This window comes from Pseudopipra pipra, chromosome 10, assembly GCF_036250125.1.
Source record: "Pseudopipra pipra isolate bDixPip1 chromosome 10, bDixPip1.hap1, whole genome shotgun sequence".
NCBI classification, from domain to species: Eukaryota; Metazoa; Chordata; class Aves; order Passeriformes; family Pipridae; genus Pseudopipra; species Pseudopipra pipra.
The window spans coordinates 272,573-300,324 of NC_087558.1; the positions used below are offsets into that span (position 1 = coordinate 272,573).

General features: G+C 49.5%; 1 protein-coding gene and 1 long non-coding RNA gene across 23 annotated transcripts in view; one reads left to right on the forward strand and one right to left on the reverse strand.

Annotated features, from left to right (window-relative positions):
- Window positions 1-1,261: 1,261 nt before the first annotated feature.
- On the reverse strand, window positions 1,262-6,551 carry PFN2 (profilin 2). Of its 2 annotated transcripts, none has more exons than XM_064665625.1 (3): window positions 6,285-6,551; window positions 5,133-5,325; window positions 1,262-3,301 (listed from the first exon to the last, which is right to left on the reverse strand). In XM_064665625.1, exons 1-3 carry the CDS (start codon window positions 6,414-6,416, stop codon window positions 3,204-3,206), a joined length of 423 nt encoding a protein of 140 aa, XP_064521695.1. In that variant the 5' UTR covers window positions 6,417-6,551; the 3' UTR covers window positions 1,262-3,203. The 2 variants fall into 2 exon arrangements, with proteins under 2 accessions (XP_064521695.1, XP_064521696.1); XM_064665626.1 differs by having other exon boundaries at window positions 1,262-2,985; window positions 6,285-6,544.
- Window positions 6,552-6,680: 129 nt separating this feature from the next.
- The window catches only part of LOC135419341 (uncharacterized), a 60,136-nt gene continuing 39,064 nt past the window's right edge, over window positions 6,681-27,752 (forward strand). For 4 of the 21 annotated variants that reach the window (XR_010432939.1, XR_010432937.1, XR_010432935.1 and 1 more), the window contains exons 1-3: window positions 6,685-6,867; window positions 20,329-20,555; window positions 22,620-22,831. This is a non-coding gene — a long non-coding RNA (uncharacterized LOC135419341). The other 17 variants (XR_010432943.1, XR_010432930.1, XR_010432931.1 and 14 more) reach the window with 11 other exon arrangements.

Below are 27,752 nucleotides of genomic sequence, written 5' to 3' on the forward strand. Positions count from 1 at the left end.
TGAGATAAACTTTGTAATTGTATGTAATTTTGGTTGTAGTATTGGCTGCAATTAGATGCACAGACATCATTCTGCTACAGAAATTCACCAACAAATGCATTTGAAAAAGTAATGTGAGCAACATCTAATTGTTAGCAAGCAGAAGTATACAGGTGACTTACAGACACACCTGCTTGGGCGAGGGAATTGGTCAGAAAGGAACAATGTCAAACTAAGGAATGTGATGACAAGTACCTGGTGTGTGCTGCCAGCAGCTGCTCCTGCCTCTGAGGTGCTGCTACAGTCCATTTCTGCCACTCTGGCCTTACCACAGAAGCAGCTTTGGGGAGATACCTGCACCCCCACCCCGGCCAGGGAGAAACAGAGTTCTGCATCAGAAGGTGAGTGCAATTTTAAATTGTGTTTAGATGCAGAGCACAGCTTCACATGTGTTTTATGGGGGAAACAGGAGGTTTGCATCTTCTGTACTACTTAGTATTGAACAGGAATTTGCTCTGTGCATGTTCATCTGTTCCAGCTTTGGCGCTGGGAGATCCAGTTCAGACGTGGAGCCCCTTGGCAGTGGGAGAATACAAACACTATATATAGGAAGGTTTAGTTAGACCCGATCTAGTGCCAAGCAGAGGAGCAGGTGCAGCTCTGACACTAATGATGGTGTGGGGGAAGGAGAGGAGAACAAAGGTATTTCTGGGTCATGCCCAGCAGCACCTGACTGGTGTGAGGGCCCAGGAAGGCCGAGCCTTGCTACAGACTCCCCTCCCCTGATCCAGGCTTGGCTGTCTTTTCCATACCACGAGCCCCAGGATTCGCCACCACGTCCCACCGAACTTGTGCTTTTAGAGTCCTCAGGTAGCAGAAGTACCAAATACAGGTGGAATCCTTTGGGGTAATGAAGACCTTAAATCTGCCTCTTCCCTGGGTGAGGGGAGCACATCCCCACTCTGTGCACTGACCCGGCCCAACCACCCCCGACCCCTTCACCAGGTCCTGTGCAAAGTCTCCTCCAGCTTGTTTGGTGTATTGGGCATTCAGAGGGTGGGGGAACTCCTCACCATAGAGATGGATAAATGTGGAGTTACTTGACGAGATATCACCTAATTTAAGAGTACCCTAAAGAATGCCTGGCTTTTGGCTGAAGTTATATGATGATACTATTGCTGTCCTGCAAAACTTAAAAACTGCATTTAGTCCTCACGTTAGCCACGCACTGAAGGGCCTCAGAGGATTCCTGGGTGGGGGGAAAAAATTACCAACAGTCTGGTTTTGTTTGGTTGGAATAAATTTATTTCATCTGTCTGTAAACAAGGTGTTTTTAATAGTTATGGCATTTTTTGAAATGCATATTAAATCAGATGAGTTAGACTGTATCCCAGATGTAACAAAGTGCAGGGAAAGAAATGGACAAATCAGCGACAAGAATTTGTTTAAATCTGTACATTATCCACAAGGCCCAACAACAGAAGCAAATACTAGAATGTCCCTAAGGTAGTGCCAGTCGAAAGAAACTCTCGGAGTCAGTTAAAATCCATCTCACAATAGCAACAGTTCATTTTTTTTTTTAACAATAGTATGGCACAGAATACATATTAAAAAATTCATCACAAGACAGCCAAGTCAGTTATTCCAACCACTACCATCTCCCATTTATTCTTTAGTATACAGAGTTCTGCAGTTCTTGCAATGGACATACAAATCAGAACCGTGCCTGAACTGAGAGTTTGGTTACAGACATTTCAGATGACTCGTGCACAAGGCAGCTCACTCCATCATTTCTGCAGCAAGGGTGTGACAGGCCAAATGAAGATTTGAAATTTGAAATGGCATTTTGACAGTTTAGCTTGCAAACTACCGACCTTCATCCAAACAGTGGCTTCAGAGCAGCCAAACTCTGCACCACTGAGGGATCTGGCAGAAAGACTGAAGCCAGTCAGATCTCCCAGAGTAGCTGAAGGTGGCAGTTTTCCACAATGACATTGCAATTTCATATTAAAAAACAAAAACGACCCCTCCCCCCCAAGACCCTCAAGCTGCAAATTAAAATTGGTCCTATGAGAAACTCAAACCAGACACACTCCAGCTGGTTACGCTGGGCTAACTAATGGCCAAAGTGGCAGCCTTGCACAACTCAACTACAGAACAGGAGCTGGCAAAAGGAAAAAAAAAAAGTGCCTGAGCTATTGCAATGATGGAATGTCTGGGGAGTCCCTGGGATGGTGGTTTAAGGTCATGGGAGGAAGTGCATCTGTACCCTTTCATAGTTTTGTGATTGCACTTGTTAAGCAGTACAAGCTTCAGACATCATCAAGAAAAAATAAGAAACTTAAGCCTACAGTGAAGTGCAACGACAAAACTAATGTGACATTAATAGCTTTTGAGTGGCAAATTGGTTAAACAAACCAGGCACTATAAAAATGGATGTAAGCAAACACGTGGGTTTAAAAAACAGAAACAAAGAGCGGGACAGAAGTGAAGATATGCATGCACTTTTTTCCTCCCAACCATGCTCTGTGAAAGGAAGACTAGTGAGCTGTGACTCGCTCAAAGTGCTGAAGAGGCATTGATCAAATTAGATTGTACAATCGGCACCTTGTTTAGTATCTCAGTTGGTTTAGTTGTCAATATCACACTAATTGCTAAGACGAAGCAGAGCCTACACTTGGCATGTTCCCCGCCCGAGTTTCAAGGTATCACATGCATATCCTCCTCGTGGTGGTGCCAGACGGGCTCAGTTACCTACAGTGGTTACAGAGATGAACAAGGGGGAACTGGAGTTATGACAGTAGGAAATGGGTAAATAAAAAACATAAACTACCATCTACAGTCTGGTAGCACTGAGCACAAGCGGGTGGTGGTGCAGACAGCTGCTAGGTGGATGGGGAGAGGCTGCTCAGACATCAGACCGCCTCAGGTATAAAGCCAGTTCAAATGCTTTCTTGTTGAGTGTCCCTCCATGGACACCTTCCTTTCCCATGACTATAACCAATGCTGGAGTACACAAGGAAACAAAACAGAAATGAACAGAATTAAAGGGGGAAAAAAAAAATAACACCTTTCCCCACCAACAAAGGGATACAAAGGAGACACAGGTTCATACCCCATCACCCTGCATTGCTAGTAAAGTTTCCAGAATGTAAGGTTTAAAGCTCACCGCCAGGAAAGTTTAATAGCAATCTTCCCCTAATACTTAACAGTCTGCCTAACAACTAGAACCCAGAGTCTCTCAAGTATTTTGCCATTGAGTATGCCTTCTTATTCAATCCGCCTCCATGGACCCCTTCTTTGCCCATTACAAAGACCAAGACTGAAAGAGAAAAGAAAAAGTTTTAAAAAGAGTGTGTTAGACAAGGAAATAATTCAAGTTTTAGGCACTGCAATAAACACCCTCAAATTCGAGATTTAATATTTGGGTACTAACCCAGTTAACAGTTTTGTAAAAATGCAAATGTAGACAGGTACAAGCTATCCTCAGGGATTTTATGTAACTACAGAACTTGTAAGAGTTCAGTGCTAAAATAAATGCCCCCAGTTATCTCAAAAAAGCATCACAGTGCCTCTCACCATCAGTCACCACCCAGCAAGGAAATGCCGGGGTGGGGCAGAGGTGCAGTGTGTGCACAGTGTGACTGGAGAGCGGCAGAGGAACACTCCCCCTGTTCTGGGCTGTAGTGGTCACTGCCGGTGTAGGGGCCAGAGTAACTGCTCTGATGTTGGGAAAAAACCCACAGGTGAGCTGGGCTAAGACTTTCCATGCAGTAACAAAACTATAAATCATGCTTTCTGCATAGGACAAAATGCAGGGATGACTGTCATGCTGGGTCTCTCCCCACTCCCCCAGTGCCAGCAAGGTGTCTGGATTGTCTGGCAAAAGGAACACCCAGAGGTTCCTCACCCCTAAGTGTGACTGGGAGCTGCCAGCAGATGTCCCCAGCAGGGACAGGGACATGATGAACTCTGGGCTGCCACAGGCTAGGAACTGTGTGCCAAGCTGGGAATACTGCAGCCTACCTAGAGGCGATCGTACATTGGCCCCAAGTTGCACCAGGGAGGGTTAGGGGAGGGTTAGGTTGGGTATTAGGGAACCTTTCTTCACCAAAAGGGCTGTCCAGCCCTGGCACAGCTGCCCAGGGCAGTGGTGGAGTCCCCATCCCCAGAAGGATTTAACAGCCATGTGGAGGTGGCACTTGAGGACACGGGTTAGTGGTGGCCTTGGCAGTGCTGGGGGAACAGTTGGACTGGATGATCTTGGAGGGCTTTTGCAACTTCATGACTCTACAATTCTATTTCCATACCAATTTGCTCATAAAAGCTTAAGACAGTTCTCATTGGCACTTCACAAGTCAGAACTGTTTGTTTCACTCCAGCACTGCCAACCCTCTTTTTGCATCCCTGCCCCAGGCTTTACCCTACAGACACCTTCAGCTCTGCTTTTGGATTTACACCTATAAGCAAAAGTCCATCACTTATGAACCCGTTCCACAGCCAGGCTGAAAACAGCCCAGGTGTCCCTAACATAAGGCATGCCACTCATAGCCAGTATTTTATCCCAGCTGAGTGCCTGCCCCACAATAGCTTCTGCTGGAACTTAAATGAGCAGCACGAGGAGCAGGTGTGCAAGCATGAAGCACATTTCTCAGTGGTACCAAACTGGATGGGCTTTTTTGCCTGAAGACAGACTTCAGCAAGCTCAATAGGAAGTGCAAGAAGAGTTAGTGTAGAGCTTGTTAAAAGTCAAGTAGGAGCAGCTCATACAAGGGATTCACATTTTTGCAAAATAAACTTTCCATTGAGCAGTTTACAATGAGAAAGCTGCAGTCACTGCCCATCATTAACAGACCCCTCCTAAGCTTCAAGTGATGGAATACCAGGAAAACCTACTTGGAGCTGCAGCCTGCTCTTTTTTCTGTTTGTCAGGGATCTGTTTAACCATTGCACAGCCTGGTGCTGGGCTAGGACACAGGTGGGAATGGGGACAAGTGTGATTCCCAGGCAGAACTCAGCCAGAACACTGCCACCCGCCCCCTCGCACCACTTCCCAATATTAATCATTAAATACAGGGGTCTGGTTTTCTTAATAGCTGGAGTCTATGCTTAGGGTTACATTCTTAATTTAGCAATGAGAAAATGATACTTACCTCGTCCAGCTCTGCCTACAGCAACATTGTATGTCGGCTCACCACCTTGACTCTTTGTCCTGATGTCCATTGTGCAGTCACCATCGACATACAGGCTATCTCTGATCACAGAGCACTTCTTTGCACCAAGGGTCAGACCATTGGTGAAGAAACCCTCTCGGTCTTTTCCTACAATCATATCTATTTCTCCTGGCTGTCAAAGGAAAGAGCTCAGAGTTAGCACGGCAGCGCTTTATTGTTTAATTTCGATTTAGAAATGCTGCTGTTTCGTGTGGAGAGGCCGAGGCCGTGATTTTCCCCCGCTCCCCGCAGGAAGTGCTCCAGCACACAGGGCTTTGTTAGGCACAAGCGCCGTGCGCGGGGGAGCCGCTGCCGCGGCGATCCCGGGCCCGGCCCGTTAAACGGCGCAGGGCGAGTGTCGGCGCCTCGGCCCCGGGGCCGGCGTGGGCTCGGTCCGCACCTGTCCCGGGAGATCAGCCCGGGGCCCGCCCGCACCCGCGGCATCAGCCCGGCGCGGCCCGGCCGCGGGGCCAGGGCAGCTCCCGCCGCCGCGGCCCCTCCGCCTCCCCTCGGGAGGGGCCCCGGGCCCGGGGCTGCGGAGGGGGGGGCGCGGGCCCGGCCGCGCCGCGGCGGCCGCAAAGTGCAGCGTCACGGCGGGCCCGGCCCCCCGACCGCGGCCCAGGCGGGCCCTGCTCCGCCCCGACCGGGACCGGGCCCGCCGCGCCCGAGGCGGGGCCGAGCGGGGCCGGGGGAGCCGCGCCGGCCGCCCCGCACGGCCCGTGTGCTCGGGCGGCGGGACCGGGCGGGCCGGGGGCGCGGGCGGGCAGGGCGGGGGAGCATCAATGGCAGAGCGCCATCTTGGCGGAGAAAACATGGAGCCGGCGGCGCGGCGGCGCTCGAGCCGCCTTCCTCCGCCGCCTCCCCCGCCCGCCGCCCGCCCCGCACCCGGGCCCGACACCCGCGCCCCCCGGCCCGGCCCGGCCCGGCCGCCCCCGCCCCCGCCCGCGGGATCGGCCCCGCGCCGCTCCCGCCGCGCACAAAAAGGCGGCGCGGGCGGCCGGGCCCGTTCCTCCCCGCCCGCAAGGTGCCCCCGTGCCCCGGGCGCGGCCCCTCGCCCCCGCTCCCGGCGCCGCCGCCGCCGGCCCCGCTCACCGTAATGCTCTGGAAGATGCCGCCGGCCGTGGCTGCCCAGACGTACTTGGCGTCGCAGTAGCCCACAATGGCGGCCTCCTGGCAGCAGCCATCGCACATCAGGTTGTCCACGTAGCTCTGCCAGCCGGCCATGGTCGCGGGGCGGCGGGCGGGCGCGAGCGGGCGGCGGGCGGGCCGGGGGCGCGGGGCGGGCGGCGGTCCCGGCGGTGCGGCGGCGGAGCGGACCGAGCGCTGCGGCGGCGGCGGCGCGGCCCAGCCCAGCCCTGCGCTGCCGCGCCGGGGGCGGGGGGAGGAGGGGCGCGGCCGGCGCCGCCCCCGCGGCCGGGGGGGAGCGGGGCCGGGGGCCGGGGCGGGGCCGGGGCCCGGTTGCCCGTCCCGGGGCCGCGCCGGGGCCGTCCGGACGTCGCGGGTCGGGGCGGCCGGTCCCGGGGCCGCTGCGGGAGCCCGGCCCGGCCCGGCGGCATCGCCTTGCGGGGCGCTCCCCGCGGCTCGGACCGCGCGGGGCAGAGCGCGGCGGGCTCGGCGGCCGGGGCCGGGCGGTCCGTGCGGCCGCCTCGATGGCCCCGCCGGAGCGCCGGGAGCGGTGAGTACCGGCGGCGAAGCCCCCCGCCCGGGCCGGGCCGGCACAGCCGGACGCGGCTCCCGCGGCCCAGGGGACGGCGCTGGGGCCCTCCCGGGGCGCCGTCCGGGGGTACCCGGGGTCACAGCGGGGCTGCTGCGGCGGAGCGGTGCCCGCTCCTGGAGATGCCCCGAGGGGCCGGCGCTCCGTGCTCCCCCGCGCAGCCCGTGCACTTCTCTGTTGGTTCTGTAGTCTCAGATCTGCCCCTCGGTGAGGGGTGACCCCCGTCCCTCCGCCCCATCCCGCCGCTGTGACCTTCCCGGCCCTCACCGCGGCCCGGTGGGTCCCTTCTCACACACCAGCAGCTGTTACATTGTATTTCTGCAGGGGTTTGTAACAGGCGATTTCGGGGTTTATTCTTCCAGGCTCCTCCGAGTCTCTGTTGCAATAGTTTAGTTTCCACGTTCCGTTACACCAGCCGGGGCTGGGGCTGGTGTTTTGCTGCAGTGATGCTGGGCCCTGGGCAGGATGGCTGCTCCAAGGCTGTCGTGTGTCACAGAAATGTTCCCCAGCAACTTTAAGGGCGTGTTTTGGGGCAATGGCTCTATCTGTCTTCCTTGTCATTGAAATCGATGGGGGGATCACTTCCTTTTGAGCAGGGTGGTTTTGCCTTACAGGGTATCCGTTGTGATTCTCAGGGCGTTGGAGACAGGTGGGATGTGATGGCTGTCCCTGTCAATAGCTTTGTGGCTATAATTCAAGAAGTTAGATCTCATATTTCAATAAGTCAAGGCACAGTATACAGTAAATTAATCTACCTTTTCCTGAGGTTATATCCCCAGATATTTGTAATGGAAGGGTGTTCTTAGCCCTTTCAAAACCTAGTTCAGTTCTGATGAGATTGAGTGTTGTTTACTACTAATTGCTTGGATTACTAGGTACTTGGAGAAGAGCTCATTTGCATATTTAAGCTTAATTCCTTAAGGTTTTTCTTTATTTTATTTTCACAGTGCCTTTCCCCCTCTGAATTTGAACAGCACCATCCATGTATCCCAGAAACATCACTGGATCTACCAGTGAGTTACAGGCTTTAATGCTACTTTTGGTTTTTTAAATAGCTAAAGGTTTTTGTGAAGTTTGGATTGCCTTCATCATCCTCCCTCCACAGGTTCCTTCCATGGGAAGGAGAAAATGCTCTCTTCTGTCTGAAGGTGCCATTGAGGGTCACTTCTCTTTTTAATGCTGGTCTGTAGGAGGTCCCAGTTAAACACCACTGCTGGCCCAGAATGGAATGCATCCATCTGAAATGAACATGAGGCTGATGAGCCCGTTAGTTTTAGAGTTCAACCAAAATGTGTTTGATTTTTTTGTTGTTTTTTTTCCAAGCTGCAGTAAGGATTCCAAATTGTGTCACTTTAGTAAGTGGATTCAGTGACTATAGAGGCAGACATCTCATCACCCAGGGGCAGGCCTTGGGGATTTAGGAGCTGCTTGTTTGCTATGCTAACATCATTATCCTCGACTGATGAGAGGGGGTTTCACATGGATGGCAGGCGGCTTGGTGCCAGCCTGCAGGTATCCCACCCCAGAACCTGTGGGTTTCCAAGACTTTATCCCAAGGCTACACCCCTCTTGCCTGGAGAGATCTCGCCTTCCTGCATTCCTCCCCCCTCTGAGGCATTCATCCATCCCTTCTGTGCCTTCCTGAGCCCACATCCATTCCTGCCTCATGGGAGACAGAGACCCCATGGACACTGCCTGCCCCAAGCTGAGCCGGGGCTGGGGGAAAAGCTGCTGCTTTCCTGGAATCCTGGCATTCCAGAGCCTCCCTAGGGTGATGTGTGGTGGTTCAGTGTCTCGCCTCTTTGACAGAGCAAACGTTTCACCAGAGTGCAGAGTGGGTCAGGTAATACTGGTGCTGCCTCACAGGGAATAGCACCTTTTGTAAGAGCTGCACAGACCATGGAAGTCTGGGATCTTCTGAACATAAATGGAAGGATGGGAGTAGAGGATTTGCCACCTGCTTTGGTAGCTCAGCTTCTAGTCGTGTTATTCGTGAAATAACTCTAGTAATGTATTTAGGAAGTGAAGTCTAAATTGGGTTACTGTTATTTAATGCTATGAAGCTACCAGGTAGCTTGTATAATTTGCAGATTCAGCAGTCACCAGAGCTGCTTCTGAAAATTATGATCCTTTAATTCTATTTTCACTCTTAGGTGCCTCATTTGGTTGTGCTTTATGTTACACAATCATTATAATACTATTTGTATACACACTACTGCAGCACCATCTTTGAGTCTGTTGGATTTAAGAAAATGAGGGTGTGCTCTGTATGTTAAAGATTGTAAGAGCAGGGACCTCCAGGGTTTTGGGATTTTGTTGTGAGACTTAACTGGAATCGGAGGCATTTGTTAAGTGAAGGATTTATATATATATATATATATATATATATATATATATATATATATATATATATAAAATTGTTAAAATTGATAGATGTAGAGGGTCATTTTAACATCATACCTGATGGATGTATGAAATGGGCTGATTGTAAGCTATAGCTGTATGAAAAATAGTTGTGAAATAGTGATTTCTTGCATTTTAATATCTTCCTACATTTTGCCTGGTAGTTGTTCTTTCTGGAATTTAATTAGTGGGTTTTGTGCAGCTTGTAACAATCACTGGTCTTTTTCCTTTGGATCAGAACTTTGTCTGAAATTGATGTTGGATCACATATAAGAAAACTCATCGTTTGAAAGAATTTTAAAGTTCCATCTGTGCTTAGCCAGAGTGAACTCACAAAGCTGTATATTCTCACAGCTTTGTGAGGAACTTCACTGCTTTTATCTTGGTAACAGAAAAGTTGAAATTGGCCAAAAATTTGAAGGAGGGCTATATTTTGTTAATAATGTAACTTGGGGTTTTCTGTCAAGCCTTGTGACTACCAGAGCTGCTGCTGTGCTCAGAATGGTGAGACAGCCAAAGGCAGGATTACTTACAATAGAATCCTTTGGGCTGGGAAAGACCTCTGAGTCCAACTGTTATGAAGTCCCAGATTCCGCCTGTTTTTCACGGAGCTCATCATGTTTTTCATCATTAGCAGATAACTGCAACCAGCATTTCTGTACAGACAGGAGGGCAAGCAACCAGCAGCAGGATGCAGCAGGGCTTCTCTGTGGAGTTCAGCTTCCCCAACCGGGGCTCACGCGCCCGTGTGGGCGCTGCTCTGGTGACTTCACCTCCTGACCAGGCTGGGTTCCTGTGGCGGTCTTTCTCTTCACCACAAGTGCTTTCGGAAGTGCAGAGGAGAACAGTGATTTACAAGTGCTACAAGTCAGCTGGTGAGAGCTGGGAGCAGTCTGTGTCAGCCTCGTAAGGGACGAGCTGCGCGAGGTCCTTCCACGGCCACCTGAGGGACTTGGCTGAAAACCCAGGAAGCCACCAAAGGCTGGGATGAGTGTTAGCTAGAAACAAATTGTAAGAATGACATATTAATGAGTGGAAAACTCGAAGCTAGGTTTAAAAAATACAGTAATAGAAAATGAAGCAATCATTAAGACCTTAGTGCAGAGTTCTGCTGCACAGCTACACCTGTGCATGAAGAAGGTCCTGTCCCATGCCAGCATAGCTGTGGCTGCACTGCAGAGAGCCCTGTACAGCAGTGCTTAAACCATCCAGAAAGTTCTGAAAAAAAGATGCTTTTCTGATGTGTCTTGCATCGTTTGGAACAGTGGTGTAACTCCATGTGTGGATGAGAGTTTTGTCCCTGTAGAGGAGTTTGGCCTGGTATGGTTGATACAGAGAGCTCAGCAAAATCTAAGGATCAGTTTTGTAAGCAGTTCTGAGGAGTTTCCCTTCCTTATCCCCTGTTTGGCAATCAAGTTCAAACAGAACAAACCTAAAATGTAACTCTGAAAATCAGGTACAAGTGTAGGGATATGGCTATGTCAGATAAGGGTATGAAGTTGCTTCCATTTCAGTGGCTTCCAGAAGTACTTAAAATATGAGGAAGGACAATTCTTTGTGGATGTTGTTTATAGACTGGCCAAAGCATTAAAAAAGATGTCTGAAGTCATGGAACTTTGTTCAGCTTTAGGAATTCTAAGGTAAATTTTTGCTGGTGGCCAACAAAAAAGAAACATTAATCCTAGAAATTAAAGTACATTAGATGTAAATTCTTACTTGGACAGATAATCTCTGGTTCATAATGGTGTCTTTGATGTGTGTCCCTATAGGAGTGAGAAGTGCAGAATTAGGCCCATATGACCCAGCTTTCTGTGCTTTCACAGTTACCAAATAGTCAGGCTCCTTCATGTGCTTAGATCCTGCAGCATTTTGTTTTGCTTTCAACCAACCAAACAGAACCCAAACAGGTAAGTGTTAACTTTTCAGTTATGAAACAAGGGTATGTACTGCGAAATTCAGTAAGTTTGTAGATAGCTTGACCCAGTGTAAGGAAGGTGGAAGCATCATCAATCCAAAGTCTTTACATTTTTTTGCCCAAGCTCGTGGTGACTCATCACATGCCTTTGGGAACTGACTGTTGCAGTGGGTGAAAGGTTGTGTGGAAGTTAATCTGAAAAGCCAAAACTGAGGCTAAGAAATGCAGTAAGAGGGTTGGAGAAGCACAAAGTTAGAGGGAGAGAAAGCAGAAAGGTGGAAAATGGAGCAGAGCAAGCACAGGATCTTGGCACAATCATTTTTCCACAGATATTTGTGCAGTGCAGTAACACAGGTAACAATCTTATTGTGGTGTGAAGGCTGAACCTGTGATCTCTGTGCAATTCACTGACCACAGCAAGAAATGATGGCAGATGAAAGGGAACGTTTAACTTTGCTCAGGCTTCATCTGCTTGGTTTTTTTCTCTCTTACAGTTAGTGGTGGATACAATTTTACCTATTTAATAGGTGATCTGACTTTTTGCCCTGTGCGAGCACACGTTAAGAAAAGAACCCCAGCCTTTAGCTCCTGTGTGTTGTGCTGTGGGGCAGAGCTGTGGGGCACAGCAGGGCCAGGCTGTGCTGTGGGGCAGAGCTGTGGGGCACAGCAGGGCCAGGTTGTGTTGTGGGGCACAGCAGGGCCAGGCTGTGCTGTGGGGCAGAGCTGTGGGGCACAGCAGGGCCAGGCTGTGCTGTGGGGTGCAGCTGTGGGGCACAGCAGGGCCAGGTTGTGCTGTGGGGCAGAGCTGTGGGGCACAGCAGGGCGAGGCTGTGCTGTGGGGCAGAGCTGTGGGGCACAGCAGGGCCAGGTTGCACTGTGAGGCACAGCAGGGCCAGGCTGTGCTGTGGGGCAGAGCTGTGGGGCAGAGCTGTGGGGCACAGCAGGGCCAGGTTGTGCTGTGGGGCAGAGCTGTGGGGCACAGCAGGGCCAGGCTGTGCTGTGGGGCAGAGCTGTGGGGCACAGCAGGGCCAGGTTGTGCTGTGGGGCAGAGCTGTGGGGCACAGCAGGGCCAGGCTGTGCTGTGGGGCAGAGCTGTGGGGCACAGCAGGGCCAGGCTGTGCTGTGGGGCAGAGCTGTGGGGCACAGCAGGGCCAGGCTGTGCTGTGGGGCAGAGCTGTGGGGCACAGCAGGGCCAGGTTGTGTTGTGGGGCAGAGCTGTGGGGCACAGCAGGGCCAGGTTGTGTTGTGGGGCAGAGCTGTGGGGCACAGCAGGGCCAGGTTGTGCTGTGGGGCAGAGCTGTGGGGCACAGCAGGGCCAGGCTGTGCTGTGGGGCACAGCTGTGGGGCACAGCAGGGCCAGGTTGCACTGTGAGGCACAGCAGGGCCAGGCTGTGCTGTGGGGCAGAGCTGTGGGGCAGAGCTGTGGGGCACAGCAGGGCCAGGTTGTGCTGTGGGGCAGAGCTGTGGGGCACAGCAGGGCCAGGCTGTGCTGTGGGGCAGAGCTGTGGGGCACAGCAGGGCCAGGCTGTGCTGTGGGGCAGAGCTGTGGGGCACAGCAGGGCCAGGTTGTGTTGTGGGGCAGAGCTGTGGGGCACAGCAGGGCCAGGTTGTGTTGTGGGGCAGAGCTGTGGGGCACAGCAGGGCCAGGCTGTGCTGTGGGGCAGAGCTGTGGGGCACAGCAGGGCCAGGCTGTGCTGTGGGGCAGAGCTGTGGGGCAGAGCTGTGGGGCACAGCAGGGCCAGGCTGTGCTGTGGGGCACAGCTGTGGGGCACAGCAGGGCCAGGTTGCACTGTGAGGCACAGCAGGGCCAGGCTGTGCTGTGGGGCAGAGCTGTGGGGCAGAGCTGTGGGGCACAGCAGGGCCAGGTTGTGCTGTGGGGCAGAGCTGTGGGGCACAGCAGGGCCAGGCTGTGCTGTGGGGCACAGCAGGGCCAGGCTGTGCTGTGGGGCAGAGCTGTGGGGCACAGCAGGGCCAGGGGACCCTCCCGCGGGGGCGGCGCTCCCAGCCCGGGCTGTGTTTGTGCTCCCGGGTGTAGGGGATTGTTCCTGCACAGCTTTCCGCTGCCTTCCGTCGCCCACGTGGTTCAGCCGGGAGCTCCGGAGCTTTGTTCAGGGCGTTATTTCCTTCATTCGGCTTGCTTTCACTGACAGAGCCGCAAATATGTTTGTCTGGGTGCTACTTCGTCCTCTGATCACAAATAATTTTGCTGTTAGTGCTTGTTACTTGTTAAAAATCCACAGGATTTTTGGATCACAGATACATAAATTTATCTGTGATACACAATTTCTACCCAAAACATTCATTGTCTGCAAAAGCATTTAATAATAATTCTGAATATGTTCTAAATGTATGTCTAAAATAATATGTTCTAAAAACACATTTTCTCAGAGAAATTATACAGTTGTAACCTTATAATGCTCTATAAAATTACAAATTAATATTATTGTTTGAATGAAGCAGAAATGGCTAAAGGTTTTCTTTTTTTTTTTCAATTTTTTTTCTTTGATACACAGCTGCTCTTTGGTCCCCCATGTTTCCAGTGCTGGTGTTCCCAGTGCATACTGGGGTTATGTGAAGACAAACATGGGACAGATGCATCTACTACAGCTTGTCTGTACTCTGCCCAAGTGGAATAGTGCTTTTGAAAACCTTGTAACTCGGGTGTGTTACATTTAACAATGAGAGTGAAAGGATTTCTCCCATCTCAGTTTTCTTTGAAGCTCAAATGTAAAATACATAGTGAGGATCACTTTTCTTAAATGAAAATACATGACTTCAGTATGTAAAAAAAAATCCAACGTTACTGCTTTGACTGAACAATCAGAACAACTGTCCTCTGCTAAACAAACCTTCTTGTCCTGGGTTAGAGTGGCAACATGCAATAGTTGGGACATGCAGCATGGTTTGGTTACAGAACTAGAAACAGGTACAGTTCTAGCAGTTGCCATTGCAAAAAAATGCAGAAAAAGAGAGGAAGGGACCATTAGCACCAGCTAGACTTTTTTGTGTGTTGGCACTACACACCCATTTTCTGTGCTAATAGGAGGTGTCTGTGGAAGAGATAGTGGTGACCTGCTGGCAGGTGCTCAAGCTGTGTATTTAACAAGGGCATTTCAGAGCCATTGCTAGCCTGGCTGTGGGGGAATGGGCATGCAGGAGTGCCCAGTTCCCTGCATGCACAGCAGGAGCCGTGCAGGGCATGTTGGAGATGGAGAGTGGTGGGAACAAGGGCACGGGGCCCCTCTCACCATGGCAGAGGTGTTCTGGGGGCTGTGCCCCAGACCAGGCTCTGCTTGGCCCAAGGTACAGCAGCTTTAACATGAAGCCCTTATACACTGTAACAGCATTTCCACAGCCTTCTCGACTGCGTGGGACAGCTCTGGGATTCCAGGCTGTCTGCTGCTCCTCCATAGTTTTGTGAGCATGTTTGCTATTTTTGGAGTGCAAATCTCTCAGTAACTTCCTGGCCCCTGGCACTAGATGGAGCTTCAATCTACTTGCACTTGGAAGTCGTCAAGTTTAACCACAAGTTAAGAATAGGGAAGAATAAATGAAGATATGCATGCCTGCTGCTACACTTACAGTGCCTCTTTCCCTGTTTGTTAGCAGAGTGGTGTAAATTATAATGTAAATTTAATTTAAATGAAAATTAAAATATTGCAGGAGAATCTCCTTGATCTAGTACATGCTTTATAATCACTAGCACCCTTTAATGTACTCTCAGCCCATGGCAGAAATTGCTGTAACTTAGATATGCTGGAAATGTGCTGCATATTAAAGCTAATGCCTAGGCTGTGCAGAATAGAGGTAATGCCATTTCTGAACAAAGTACCTGGTTATATTTCAGGATGCATGTGGGTGACCACCACTTCTGTTTGCTGTGTTCTTGCAAGAATTCATTTGCATTTTCCCTTTGTGCTACCAAAGCCAACAATTCAGAATCATCTATTGTCAGTCACTTCATTTTCCCTCCGTGTGTTACCCTTAGAAATATTGAACAAATGGAAAGAAATCAGAAAAAAAAGCTTTGAAAACGCAGCGTTTGATACTTTTCATTTAGCAAGCACCGTATCTCGCAGGCCACGTGCACGTATCAGAAATTTAAGACCATCTCTGCCTTCCACAGAAGTAACTGGAAGTAGATTTAGTTTTATTCTTGTGTGCCCATGTTCTTATCAGCAAGAGACTGGTTCAGTTAAATCCCTTGTCCAGGCACTGAAGTAGTAGTAAGAAAAGAAACAGAAGTTGGGAACCAAAATGGTGACACTTGTAAGAGATTTTGTCATTAAAGCACTGAATACTGTTTGTTGCTTCTCTACAAAGTCTGACCTTGAATTTGAGTCTTCTTCCAGGCCTGTCTTTGCAGAGGCTTTGTGCTGACCAGTGGGAGGACAGGGACAGGTGGGTGCCCGGGAAGCCTCAGCATGACAGGCAGCATTTGTGGGGTGCTGTTAGACATGACCTGCGGAGAAATTGTCACTGTGTTCTCTTCTTACCTGCTTTTTGACAGATAGAGAAAGCTTTGCTTGTTTCTTTAAATAATTCTGTTATTTATCTCAGGAATGCCTGTGATGCTAACTCTGGGACATAAGAGGCAGGTCTTTGAAATCTCACACCCAAACTTTACAGGCTGATTCTATCATTTACCATTGCACTGGCTCTGTCACCATGCAGCCTTCCAGGGAAGTAGGGTTTCAATTTCTGTCATTAAAAAAAAAACCCATTTATTAATTTAAAAAAGAAACATGTTCAACCATTTTGGTTCATCTTGATTTCTCTTCAGTGAGCAAATAAGGGTGCAAGCCAAAATCTTTGGTCTCTACCACAGGTGAATATTAATAGGTAAGCAGGCAGTAATTTTGTCACACTGCTCCTCTCTGGGAGAGACAAAACCACTCGTTGAACAAGAGAGGCTTAGGCAGGACATAGGCACTGGGCTGCCCTGCAGTGGTGGGACTGATGTACTTCCCAGTGTGTTCAGATCCTTTTCTGGGTCTCTGGAAACTGCAGTTTCAGAAGTGCAGACACTTGGGGCACAGCAGCCGGTGAGCAGGAATGCTGGAGCTCTGAGTTCTGAGGTGGCTGGACCCTTCTGCAGGCTGTTGGGAGGAAGAGGACATTTGCCAGAGCAGGAATTGGACTCGAAAGCTGCCCTGGTCTTCTGGCCTCCGATGGCTCTTCTCTGTATGTCCTCCCAGGTCACAGAGCTGTGCTTGAGCTGGTTCCAGAATGGCTGGCATGGGACAACCTGCCAGGAGCATGGAAAGCCTGTGCTGTTGGTAACTCCCAACCCAACCTTTTGCAGGCAGCCAGCTCCCAGCTGGGGAAAGTCACTGCACCAGGCCTTCTTCTCCTTAGCAGAACAATGTGGCTGCTTTTCCCTGTTTCCTGGGCAAAGGAGGGGTGTTTGGCTGCTGTACTGAGGGGCAGGGTTGTAGCAATCACATCGCCAGGCTTCAGGCACTTGCTGCAGGGGTTCCCTTTGGGTTTTCTTTTAGTGTGGGATGGGAGCTGGTGAGCTCTCCCTCCACTGGCCTCCCAAGGGTCCCAGTGCCTCTGGCTGCTTTTTCCTGCTCCCACGTGAATATTGCCAGATTCAGGGCAGAGGCACAGTAGAGCAGCAGCAATTTTATATTTTAAAGGCTATTTCTAAGGATAACAGGCTAAAAACTGGTTTGCTCAGGCAAGCTTTTTTTCTGCTGGTATTAAAACAAAGCCATTTAAATAATTACAACATTTCCCCTATATTTCCTTTCCCTGCCATTTTTCACAGACTCCACAGCAGTATTACCTGCCTGCTATTGCAATATATTCCAAATACAGTAGAGCACCTGATGCTGAGCAGCTGTTGTATTTCTGTCTAGAAGAGCTCCATGTTGCCATGATTACCTCGATTGTAGAACATGGGCTGTTTTACCTGTTGCAAGTGAAAACTTAGCAATTCATAGAGGAGCGTTATTTCACTTTGCCACCAAGGGTTACCTGTCCTGAAGGAGCAGCAGGCTGTGTGGGCACACACGTGTCAGGATGCAGTGGCTGCAGTCCCAGCACCTGGCATTGTACAGGCCCTTGTCACAGAGAAGGTCCTTCAGTGCATTAGTGAGGAATTCCCTTCTGCTTTCAGATCTGATAGTGGTGACTTAACACTGGCTCCAGCAGCTGAGCTAGTTAAGGGAGCAGTTGTTTAGTGTGTTTCATGGAGCTAATGCAGTGCTATTGCTAAATCTATACTGCTCTGTCACGTTAATGCCAAAAAAGTTTCTTAAAAAACCAAACCAACCAACCACAGACCTTGCTTTTTGGGGTGAGCCCCTCTCAAATGCCCTGGGTTTTGTTCAGTTATTTCTACTGAATAATTTCGGCATAAGGTCCTTGTAAAATTTGCTTTAGAATGGATTCAGTCCAGTTTTGTTTGTTAGTAAAGAACAAGTTATAGACAGATCTTTCTTTCTTGTTTAATATGTATTATCTCCTTTACAAGCTCCAGCCAAAGAGCATTCAGATAATTACTTGAGGCACCTTTTAGTTGGAGCCACTGCTTGTATGGGAAGTGAAACTGGTCCCAGGAGAACCCAAACCTGGTCAGCAGGCAGACAGCTGAGCGCAAGGATGTTGTGGGCTACAGGAGCTTCTGCCCTTCTGATGGTCCTGCTCCTGCTCCCCTGGTGCAGACCAGGAATTTTCATTCCACAAGAATGCTGTAAGAGCTCCTCAGCCCCCTTGTCCAGCAGCACCTGGGTGCAGGGAGAGGGGCAGCACGTTTCTTCTTGCCTACAGCCCATGAATGCAGCCTCCCACTGCTGCCCAGGCTGGCCCTACTGGGTGCTGGCATCCCAGTGCCATGGTGACCCGCAGACAAACAGGTAACCCACTGGCATGGCTCACGTGCTCTGGGCACACGAGGTGGGAACTGCTTTTCTTCACACACTGCATCAGTGTACAAAGTGAAGGCTCAGTGTTAATCCCCCTGGGGAGCTGCCATAGGAGCTGCCTGTTGGGACTGTGGCACCGCAATTAGAAACAGGTAATTAGTGAGGGAGCACAGTGGCTCTGCTCTGACACCCTGGGAGCACATGTTCCCTTGGGAAGTGAGCAGAGCTCAGCCTGGGCATGAGCTGTGGTTTGGGTGGAGGCAGGAGCTGGAGGACTGGCTGTGGACACTGCTGGTTCCTGTTCCTGGCCAAGCAGAGCGTGGGTTAGTGACCAAGGCAGGAGTCCGAGGAGATGCCCTGTGGGAGAGGGACAGGGCCCTGTGTGTGCTGTGTCCTGCTGCCACTGTCCTGTCCCTCCTCTCTGAGAGCTCCATTGTGCTCCTGCCCGATAAACACACGGGATGGAGCCATGGCAGCAGCAGCAGCAGTAGTGAGGTGCCCCAGCAGTGCCTCGGAGCACCGCAGCTCTCCTCAGAAAGAGGGAACCATGCAAAGGCAGGGACAGCCCCCGCTCGGTGACCAGCAAACCGGGTGACCTAATTCGGCTCTGGCGGGTCCCTCAGCCGCTCCATGGCCGCCGTGCTGGAGCTGACTCAGCACTTCCAGCGTGGCAGAGATTGGAGCTTTCAGGCCCTAAGGATTTTGCTCCTTCCTTATTAATTTTAAATTGATTAAAGTGAATTTTTAAAATACCAGGAGACACTTGCTTAAAGGAATGGTTATTAAAAAAAGAAGGAAATAGTTGGTCTGTGGGAGTTAACTCTGTGCTGAATGACCTCTGGCTCCTGCAGCTGTAAACACCCATTTCAGCTTGGAGGAGTCTTATGTCAGCTGTTCTGTCATGGCAGATTAGCAAGGACAGGATTAATCTGTCTTTTTTGTAAAAAACTGAGAATTATAAATGTCCTTGCTTATACCCAGACACCCCCCTGGTGTCCTCATCCACGGCAGGGTGGTATTACAGGCTTCTGCTCTCAGCTACATGACTTTGTCCAGAAGTTGAGATCTCCCAGAGAAGTGCATCCCTGCAGGAGCATCCTGTTCTTTCCAGCACTGCTCAGTGCCTGACAAAGCTCTCATACAGTCCCGAGCCCCCCTGGGGTGGCCTGTGGGCTGTCTGTGCTAGAACGGGCTGCCATCCCCTGCTTGGCTCCCCACAGAGGCTGCCATAGCCAGCGTGGGCAGGACAGATGGACGGAGGATCCTTTCTCTCGCTGGCAGAGGGCAGTTCCGGAGGAGCTTCTCCCCTGGGCTGTTCTCACCTGCTGTGCCTGCCCCAGCTCTGCCAGGGGGAACTCCCTTACACTGTGGAGCAGGAGGATTTGCAGTGATTTGCAGTGTAATTGCACAACTCAGCCTTATGCAGACAGGTGAGGCTTTTCCCTTCTGCCTGCCCTCTCTCCCACTAGTGGGAGGTGGATGCAGCCCAGCAGCCAGCCAGCAGCCTGGGAGTGCCCATGGACCCACCTAAGCCAGTGCCACTAAGGACCCTTCTGTGCTGTGGTGGGCTACAGAGATGTAGGAACCCCCTTCCTGCAGTCTGCAGAAGCAAGGTCAGAGCTCTCTCCCCATGGGTATTTCTCCCTGAGAGCTCATCCTGGGGCTACCCCCTGTCAGCATCCCACCTGCTGCTGGAGGGGGCAAGAGCTGTGCCTGCAGGGTGCACAGGGTCTGGCCCTGGCTCACTGGCAGGGATGGTGCTCCATTACAGTGAACGTCAGGGCTAGCTCAGGCAGCATAAACAGTAGATTAATTGATAAAGCTTTTTGTCCTGCAAGCAAACACCAACAAATTAAAAATTAAAAAAAAAAAAAGGAAGGTGGAAAACTCTGTGGTACTTCAGAGAAGACAGAGCAGGAAGCCAAGAGGAGTGAAGGAGCAGAATATGGAATTCACCTGGAGATAATGAAGCAGCAGAAGTTGTCAGCCCCTTTTATGTCTGTCTAAAAAAAGAGGCCTTTTATTTCAGTGAAACCGAAGAATGAAAATTAAAAAGCTAAACAAAGCAGAAAATTTCTGCAAAAATAATTTGACACTTGCTATTGATTGAAGGAATGGAGCAGCAGAGTTTAACAAGTTGCATAAAAGCACCTTTGGTCTGCTTTAAAAATCTCTCTAAAAGAAACAGTTATATCACTCATATGCTGTTCACCTGTCTCTTCTCATCTCTAGATCTCAAAAGCGGAACTGCTCTAACTTCACATGCCAAAGTAGAACCTACTCCTCCTGCCTCTGCCTTGCACTCAGCATCCAGCCTTGCCCATGGTGCAGTAGTGCAGATATTGCTGTGGGAGAGCCGGCTGGTGAGACAGTTCCTTCCTGCTCACCTCCTGAGCATCGAGCGGTGTCAGCTGGGATGACTGGAGAAGCTCATCTCTTTCCCCGTCCTCTGAGACCAGGTAGGATGTGTTCCTTCTTAGGACTTGATGTCCCAATGCCAGCAGCAGCTTGGCCTGGGTTGTCCCCCCTGCTGTGACATGCTCTCTTTGGCTTCACCTGGTACCTGGGAAGGGTGACAAAGGAGCAGTTTATGTTGTTGTGTGGCGTTTGTATTGATGTTCTTTCATAGTGTGCTGGTTTTAACATGTTTCAACTTTTTTCCAACCAAGGTTCTTTCCAAATTAGTGAATGATATGAACAAATCCTTTCTGTGCTCAGACAGACTCAGATATAGTGTTTTACTCGACTTAGAAAATTATGAAGTTGGGTAGGAACACTGGGTTACAGAATGTTCTTGCTTCATTCATTTTGTCAGTTGCAGTTTTAGTTTTAATTATTTATAACACTTCATAATGTACTAGTTCAATTACAGTAGCATATTTCGATAGAGTAATGAAATTAGTGACATTAGAGTTACTGCAACACTTGCTGTTTACCCTTTGCTGAGTAATATTCACATTAATTATGCACATATTAGAATGGCTTTAAAATATATATAGCCTTAAACCTGGAGGGTTTAAGGTGTTTTAGACATGCTTGTTCTTCATGTAGTTAAAAATAGTGTCCTCTAAGACCTGATCCTAAAGTAGTACATGAAATCAGTGCCTATTCATGGAAGGCAGGTTCTGGCAATGTGAAATCCTCTCAGTCTCTGTAGGACCAGGCCTCAGCCAGCAGACATTAAAGAGCATGTTTCAGTGTTTTAAGGGCAATATTCTTGTATAAGGTTATTTTATTCCTATTTCTTTTTAGATAAAAGCACCCAACAAGCCTGCTTTCTTGGTCCTATATGAGCTGCTGCAGAATCTGTTTAAGCTCTGCTGCTGTTGATGAGAACATGGGTGTAGGGGTTGGAGAAGTTCTGGCCTTGTGTGCATAAAACACAACTGACAAAACAAAATGCTGTCATATTCACAAGGCAAATGGACTTGAAAATAGAGAAAATATTTTTCACATTTTTTTAAATTTTATCACTCAGCTGTGCTATTTCTAGTACCAGCAGACATAACATTTTGCAGAAAGAAATGTGACATCTATTCATCTGGCAGTATTAGGTTTCCCTATACTGATACTATGTCTTGCCAACAATGCTGTCCTGTGGTGGGAATTGTGTACAGCTACCTACAAGACAACTGGCTGTCTTCATTATGCATTTCCATTTTTTTGAGCTGGAGATAAGACATGCCCAGCTATGCCAAGAATTAAAACAACCCAACAAGTCCATTCTTGTTTGGTGAAAGTGCTGCTCATGTTCTCAGAGCAAAGCAATTATGTTCTCTCTATTGACACAGGTTCTGCTGTTTAGTGGTAATAGCTGTTAAGCATCAAAAAACCCACAACAAACAAACCAAACCAAACCAAACCCAACAGAGGATGGTCTGCCTGGCAAGTGACCTACCTTACTCCCTATTTTGTTTCTTTTAGCCCCAGGCTAAGGGTGCTGCTTCTGAAACAAGAGTGATGCATGCCCCCCAGCTCTACCTGCAGCCAAACTGAGGGTTTGGTTTTCCTGCTCACCCATAATCCATGCCTCCTTCCAGCCCTCTGCTGCTGCATCACAGCCAGAGCTGTCTGGAGGAACAGACTCCAAGGGGTTCTGCCCTCAGAATTCAGCCCTTACGCCTCAATTCCTGGTGCCCATTGTGGGCATGGCCCTTCCCCAAGAAAACTTGAGAGACACACAATATGCATTTGTGCAAGTCTCCAAGAGTCCATGTCCAGAGCAACCTGTGGCCCATGGTGTTTTATGACAACCAACTTGTAAATAATTTTGCTTCTAAACAGAAAGGTTTGAGGAAATCAAAAATTCTCTGGTTAAGGAGAAATCTGCAACACTTATTTGAGCAAACCATTCAGCAGGAACTTAGGCAGGACTTGGTTAATCCATGTTGGGAGATTCAGAGTCCTTCAGTGGCAGTTGGTTTCTCACATTTCTTTGAGAATGTGTATGTGTATTGCAGAAAGGCAGAAAGTCACTGAAAGAATTATTCTCTTCTTTTGTTTGCTTCTAATTTGCTGGTAAGGAAATTGAAAGTAAGGAAATCTCATCAGGAACAACACCCACGTGCAGGTACCAAGCCCCTGCTGCACCTGAATTCAATTGATGCAAAGAAGCTGAATTTAAAATATGCTCCAGAACAAAGCAAGGCCAGCTGGAGGATTTCCTGCAGGAGAAAGGAAAAGCCTGGGGAGGCAGTGGGCCGGAATGCTGAGCTGTGACACATTCCTGCTGGCTGTAAGTAGTATATCTGGGAGGAGGGGAATGGGAATGTCTTGATTTGGTCATTTGGACTAGTGAACTCTTCCAGTTAATGCTTTTTTTTATCTAGCATTAAAAATGTTGGGTTTTTTTAAATTTCTTTACGTATGTTAAAAGTATCTGTGTGTGTATATATATATATGGGGTGAGATTGAGTAAGTATTCATTATAAGAGGCTTCAGAAATATGGTGTGTCTGTCTCTGAGCACTAGAAGATACAGAAAACCGTGTCTGGGTGGCTCTGAGCCAGGTGCCTCCTGGCTGTTTGACTTGAGGAAGGCTTTGGTTGGTCATGCTGGTGCCCTCGGGCTCTCCCCGCTGTGCTGGGAGCGGGGCCGGGTCTGTGGCTGGGAGGAAGAGGGGGAGAGGAAGAGGGGCTTGGGGAAACCACCCTGCAGGTCCCAGTGAACGGGCTGGAGGAGCCAAAGGCAGCTGCAGAGGCTCTCGGTGGGAGCTCTGGGTGTCCTGCCGGCGGGCACGTGTCTGGCACTGTGCTGCCACTTCCCCTTTTATCTGGGCCTTGCCTCGTCCCCTGTGCCAGCACTGCAGGCTGGGGGTGCCTCCCCACAGTGTCACAGGGAGCCAGACCCTGCAGGCTGGGGGTGCCTCCCCACAGTGTCACAGGGAGCCAGACCCTGCAGGCTGGGGGTGCCTCCCCACAGTGTCACAGGGAGCCAGACCCACGTGTCTGCCCCGTGCAGCTCCTCTGCTCTGTCATTGCCGGCCTTCCTGCAGCACTGACGATGGCAGTGGCACTCACAGCTTCAGGAAACACCTTGTTGGTTTGACTGTTTCAGACTTTTAAAGTTGCTAGTATTTCCTTTACCAGGCACTAATAAAAAAAAGCCTATTTAAGTCAAGTAAAAATGCATTTAATTCAGTTCTTCTCTTGCAGTCTCAGTCTCATCATACCTCTAATTTTAACGTAGGCTGAGTCATTTTCATCCTACTGCTTTAAAATCAGGCTGTGGAGCATGGTCTTGTTATGCTATGTTTGGGAAGTAGAATGAATGCTTTTTTTCTCTCTTAGATCTATGCTGCCAAGCTTTTATCATTTGGTGCTCTTGGATATAAAAATAACGTAGCCAGGGATGATTTGCAGAGTTAGTTTTATTACTGTAAGCAAAATTGAAACATAAAGGATGCCAGTGTACATTATGCAGATTGATTTATAAAAATGAATTAAATGGAAAGTATTAGTCCAATGGAAATAATTAACCTTGTTCTGACATAATTCCTTGGGGCAGAGCTTGCATTGTGTGTGCAGTACAGTTGTTCTGCAGTACTTGCTCTCTGGGTTTTGTTTCTCTGTGGCTTGCTGGTTCCTCATCTGCCAAACCCTCTGCTGAGGCTGCAGTGGTTAATATTTTTCTAAATCAAGCACTATCTTGTTCCCTGTTCTTGAAACTACCTGATTTGTTTTTCACAAATCGAAATACTTCCATTTGAGACAGACTCTTGCCATGGCAAATGCAGGTGGAACAGTTGAGGCCTGGCAGTGCTATAAACCCCAGAGACAGCTGTGAGGCGAAGCCCTGGCAGCAGGTAGGGCTGTTCCAAACACTGTATCTATCCCTGTACCCATGGGGACAGAGCAGAAATACAAGGGGAACACCACAGTATGTTTGTGATTGTAGCAGGTGAGAAATATTGCGCCCCTGGGTCCAGCAGGAGCATGAGAAAACTAGGAAACTGCTGAAAGTGCCATAAATCCAAGACTGAACAAGCTTGATCTGTTTGTATACAAGATCTGGTTGTGAATCTGGGTTGATCCAATTTTGCTTCTTCATATGAATTTGAATTGTAAAACAGTGGCTGATTTTTATTATTTTACTTTGAGTTAATTTGGATCTTGGCGACAGCCTGGGTCATTGGACAGCGTGGTCTGTAACAGAAGTGAATAAGAATGCATTACACCAGCTGATGTAGAGTTAGTTCACCTCTTAGTATGCAGAAAGTCCCAGTGCTGCCACTCCACCTGGCAGTGGAGTCATCCTGCCCTGCCACTTGGCTGTGCTGACAGAGGGAGGAAGTTGCAAGCAGTGAGAATAGTGTTTCTAAAAAGATGCATTGTTCTTCTGAGCTTTTACAAAGCCATTTCAGTCCTACAGGTGCAAAAAAAGTTGGAGCACGAAGGTTTGGGTTGTGGGGGACCAGGAGACTGGAGGGAGGGGGTAGGTGTCTTTTAAATCAGTGAAATATGGTGCAAAGTCAGGTCCCCTCTGAAGCAGGATTGGTAATACCTCAGCTGTTCTGATGGCTCTTCACCCGCTTTCTTCTTTAAATCAGCTCCTGATGTCATTCCATGATCTGCTCCAGCACTACCTGTAGAAACTCAGCCTACATCTTCATTCCCCAAAAGTAGCCTGCTACTCCTTGATCTGTACCGGGAAGAAGAAACCTGGATTGCTGCCTGCAAAGGGATCTGTTATGCCCACTCAGCTTTCTCCTTCTAGACTAAACAAATCCCATTCTCCCCGTTTCTCACAGAACTGAAGGACAACTGAGGCTGGGACTTCAAGAAATCCTTTAGTCCAGCTCTTCTTGTCAAAGCATGCTCCCCGTTCCCCCAGCCTCTCCCTGTATGTCAAGTGCTTCTATCCTTTCATCATCCTCGTGCCTCTTCATTACTCTCCAGCATGTCCAAGTCTCCCTGGTATTAAGTGATGTTTAATACTGGCAAATCTTGAGATTACACCAGTCCCTGTCTGGCTCCCCAGCAGAGCACTGTAGACAAATCCTGTTCCTTCCCAGTTTCTGCAGGGTGTTTTTCTGTTAGTGAAATGTTCTATAAGTCACTTCAATCTCTGCATTAACTCTTATGTAAGCTTTTCCCTGGCTGGCGACTGTGAAATGAGATGCCATGAACTGCAACTGAAGAATGAAAAATAGGACTTTTTCTCTCCCTGGTACCAGCAGTTTGGTCACTTCAATCTCCCTTCATGAATATGAACTTTAAAAAGTAGAATTACAGATTTCAGAGGTAGAAGATTAAAAGATTTAGGAAATCCTAGGAAAAAATCTCCTGCTTCTGGCTGAATAGGTTGGAATCCATGTGTAGATAGAGAACTAACAGCCAAGGTTACTGTGGGATTGCAGGAACCACAGCATGTGCTTGTCAAGGAGACTGCTCTAAATGGGAGAGCAAAACTAAAACTGGGTTTGTGTGTGGTGGCAAGAATTGGGTTGTGTGTGCCAGAAGTGTCTGAGCCCGTGTCTCAGCCTCTCCCTTGCTCATTGATCTTCACCAGAAGTCTTCACCCCAAGGTTAAGTCTTCTGGTGGAGTGTTTGGCAGAGGGGTGAGCTGCCTTGCACCCAGTGCCAAGGACAGCAGTGCAGAGATTTTCTGTGCTGTAGGGTCATGCTGTAGCTGACCGTGGCAGCTACTTCAGGCAGGCTGGCCCCAAAACCTGTACCAGGTCCCTGGCATGTCCATGCTCTGTGCCAGGAGCAGGATCCTGTCAGGCACATCAGCCCAGTGGCACAAATTTTTTTCTGTACATTAGGTTTTGTGTAATCTGTGCAGCTTTGGGGCTTTATAAACAGTTTTTTTGGCAATGAAGAGAGATTGTGGTGATGGAACCGGTGTAATATGTGACTGTGAGGCACACAAAGCCCTCTGGAGAAGCAGGAGAGGACTTCAGTCTGGGTGAGATACAGAATTACCCTGAGTTTATCAAAATGGTGTTAATCATGCAATTGATTTGTGGGAGAAGGTGTCCAGTAACAGGGTGTTTGGTGACTGATCAAGGGGTGAGATGAAGATCTGCAGCTGTTTGGGGGCAGAGTGGGGAGACAGTCATTGACATGTGCTCCCATGGGATTAACGTGGCAAACAGAGAGAAAACACTAGTAATGACTGGTATTCAAAAGCAGCTAATCTAGTCACTTGGAAAGTGCCAGTTTGTGTCCTTGCCTTCAGACAGGGTTTATTTTCCTATCTGTAAAATGAGAATGACAGTCCCTGCTCAGCAGCCTTGCTGTGCCATGTGTTAGCAGTCATGGCTGCTGTCACTGTCTGGAGTGACTTGTCACCCTTCCTTTCCTTGGAATAGCAGCATTTCTGCTCAGCAAAGGCACAGCTAACCTAGAAGTAAAGGAGTGAAATCAGCAAGTGTGAGATTGTGCACAGAAAGAGGAGGCAGCTTGTTCCAATAGAGCATGCGGTGGCATGTTGAGGTGGAGCTGTGAAACCAGACTGCAGGATGCAATCTAGGATCTGCCTGAGCTTTGTATGTGATAATCGGACAGTGACTGTGTTCTCTGCTGCCATGGCTGGCAGTATTTTGGAAAAGGGCTTTGTCACAAACATGCATAACTGATAACAATGGGTTCGTGAACGTAAATAAAAACCAACCAAGCCCCCACCCCAGAACACAGCAGATGATGACTCTGATTTTTCTTCTGTGGAAACTCTCATTTATTGCAGAGGAGGCTGAGGCCTACATTCCAGGCAGAGCAGTCTCACAGACCCATAGAATCGTTTACATAGGGAAAGACCTCTAAGATCAAATAGGCAGTTTCCAGGTGTGGTCTGCAGTGTGTTTTGATCCTGAAGCGTTGATGTGGGGCTAAGCTGTGAGGAATGAAATCCTGTGGCAGCACTAATGGCTCCCTGAGGTCACCCAGAGCTGGATCTTGGCTTCGGGCAGCAGCCGAAGCGATCCCGTGCAACTGGGCAGGAGCTGGGAGTGAGTGGTGCCTGTGGTTCGATGGGGACGGCTCAGGCTCGGCCATCGTAACAAACGGTCAGTCCTGAAGGAGCCCTGGGCCGCAGGGACCCGCGCAGCACCGCCCGGCCCGGGAGCGGGCTCAGCTGCCGTGGGGGGCTCCCTCACGGAGGCTGGTGCTCGCTCTGGCAGCCGGACGGCTGCAGGGTGTGCCGGATCCTGACGT

What these genes read in the sequence shown, in the direction of transcription:
- PFN2 (XM_064665625.1), bottom strand. Translation starts at nt 6,416, where the DNA reads ATGGCCGGCTGGCAGAGCTACGTGGACAACCTGATGTGCGATGGCTGC. An exon ending in GCATCTTCCAGAGCATTACG is followed by an intron (nt 5,326 to 6,284) that starts GTGAGCGGGGCC and finishes TTCCTTTGACAG; the next exon opens with CCAGGAGAAATAGATATGAT. An exon ending in TGTAGGCAGAGCTGGACGAG is followed by an intron (nt 3,302 to 5,132) that starts GTAAGTATCATT and finishes TTTCTCTTTCAG; the next exon opens with TCTTGGTCTTTGTAATGGGC.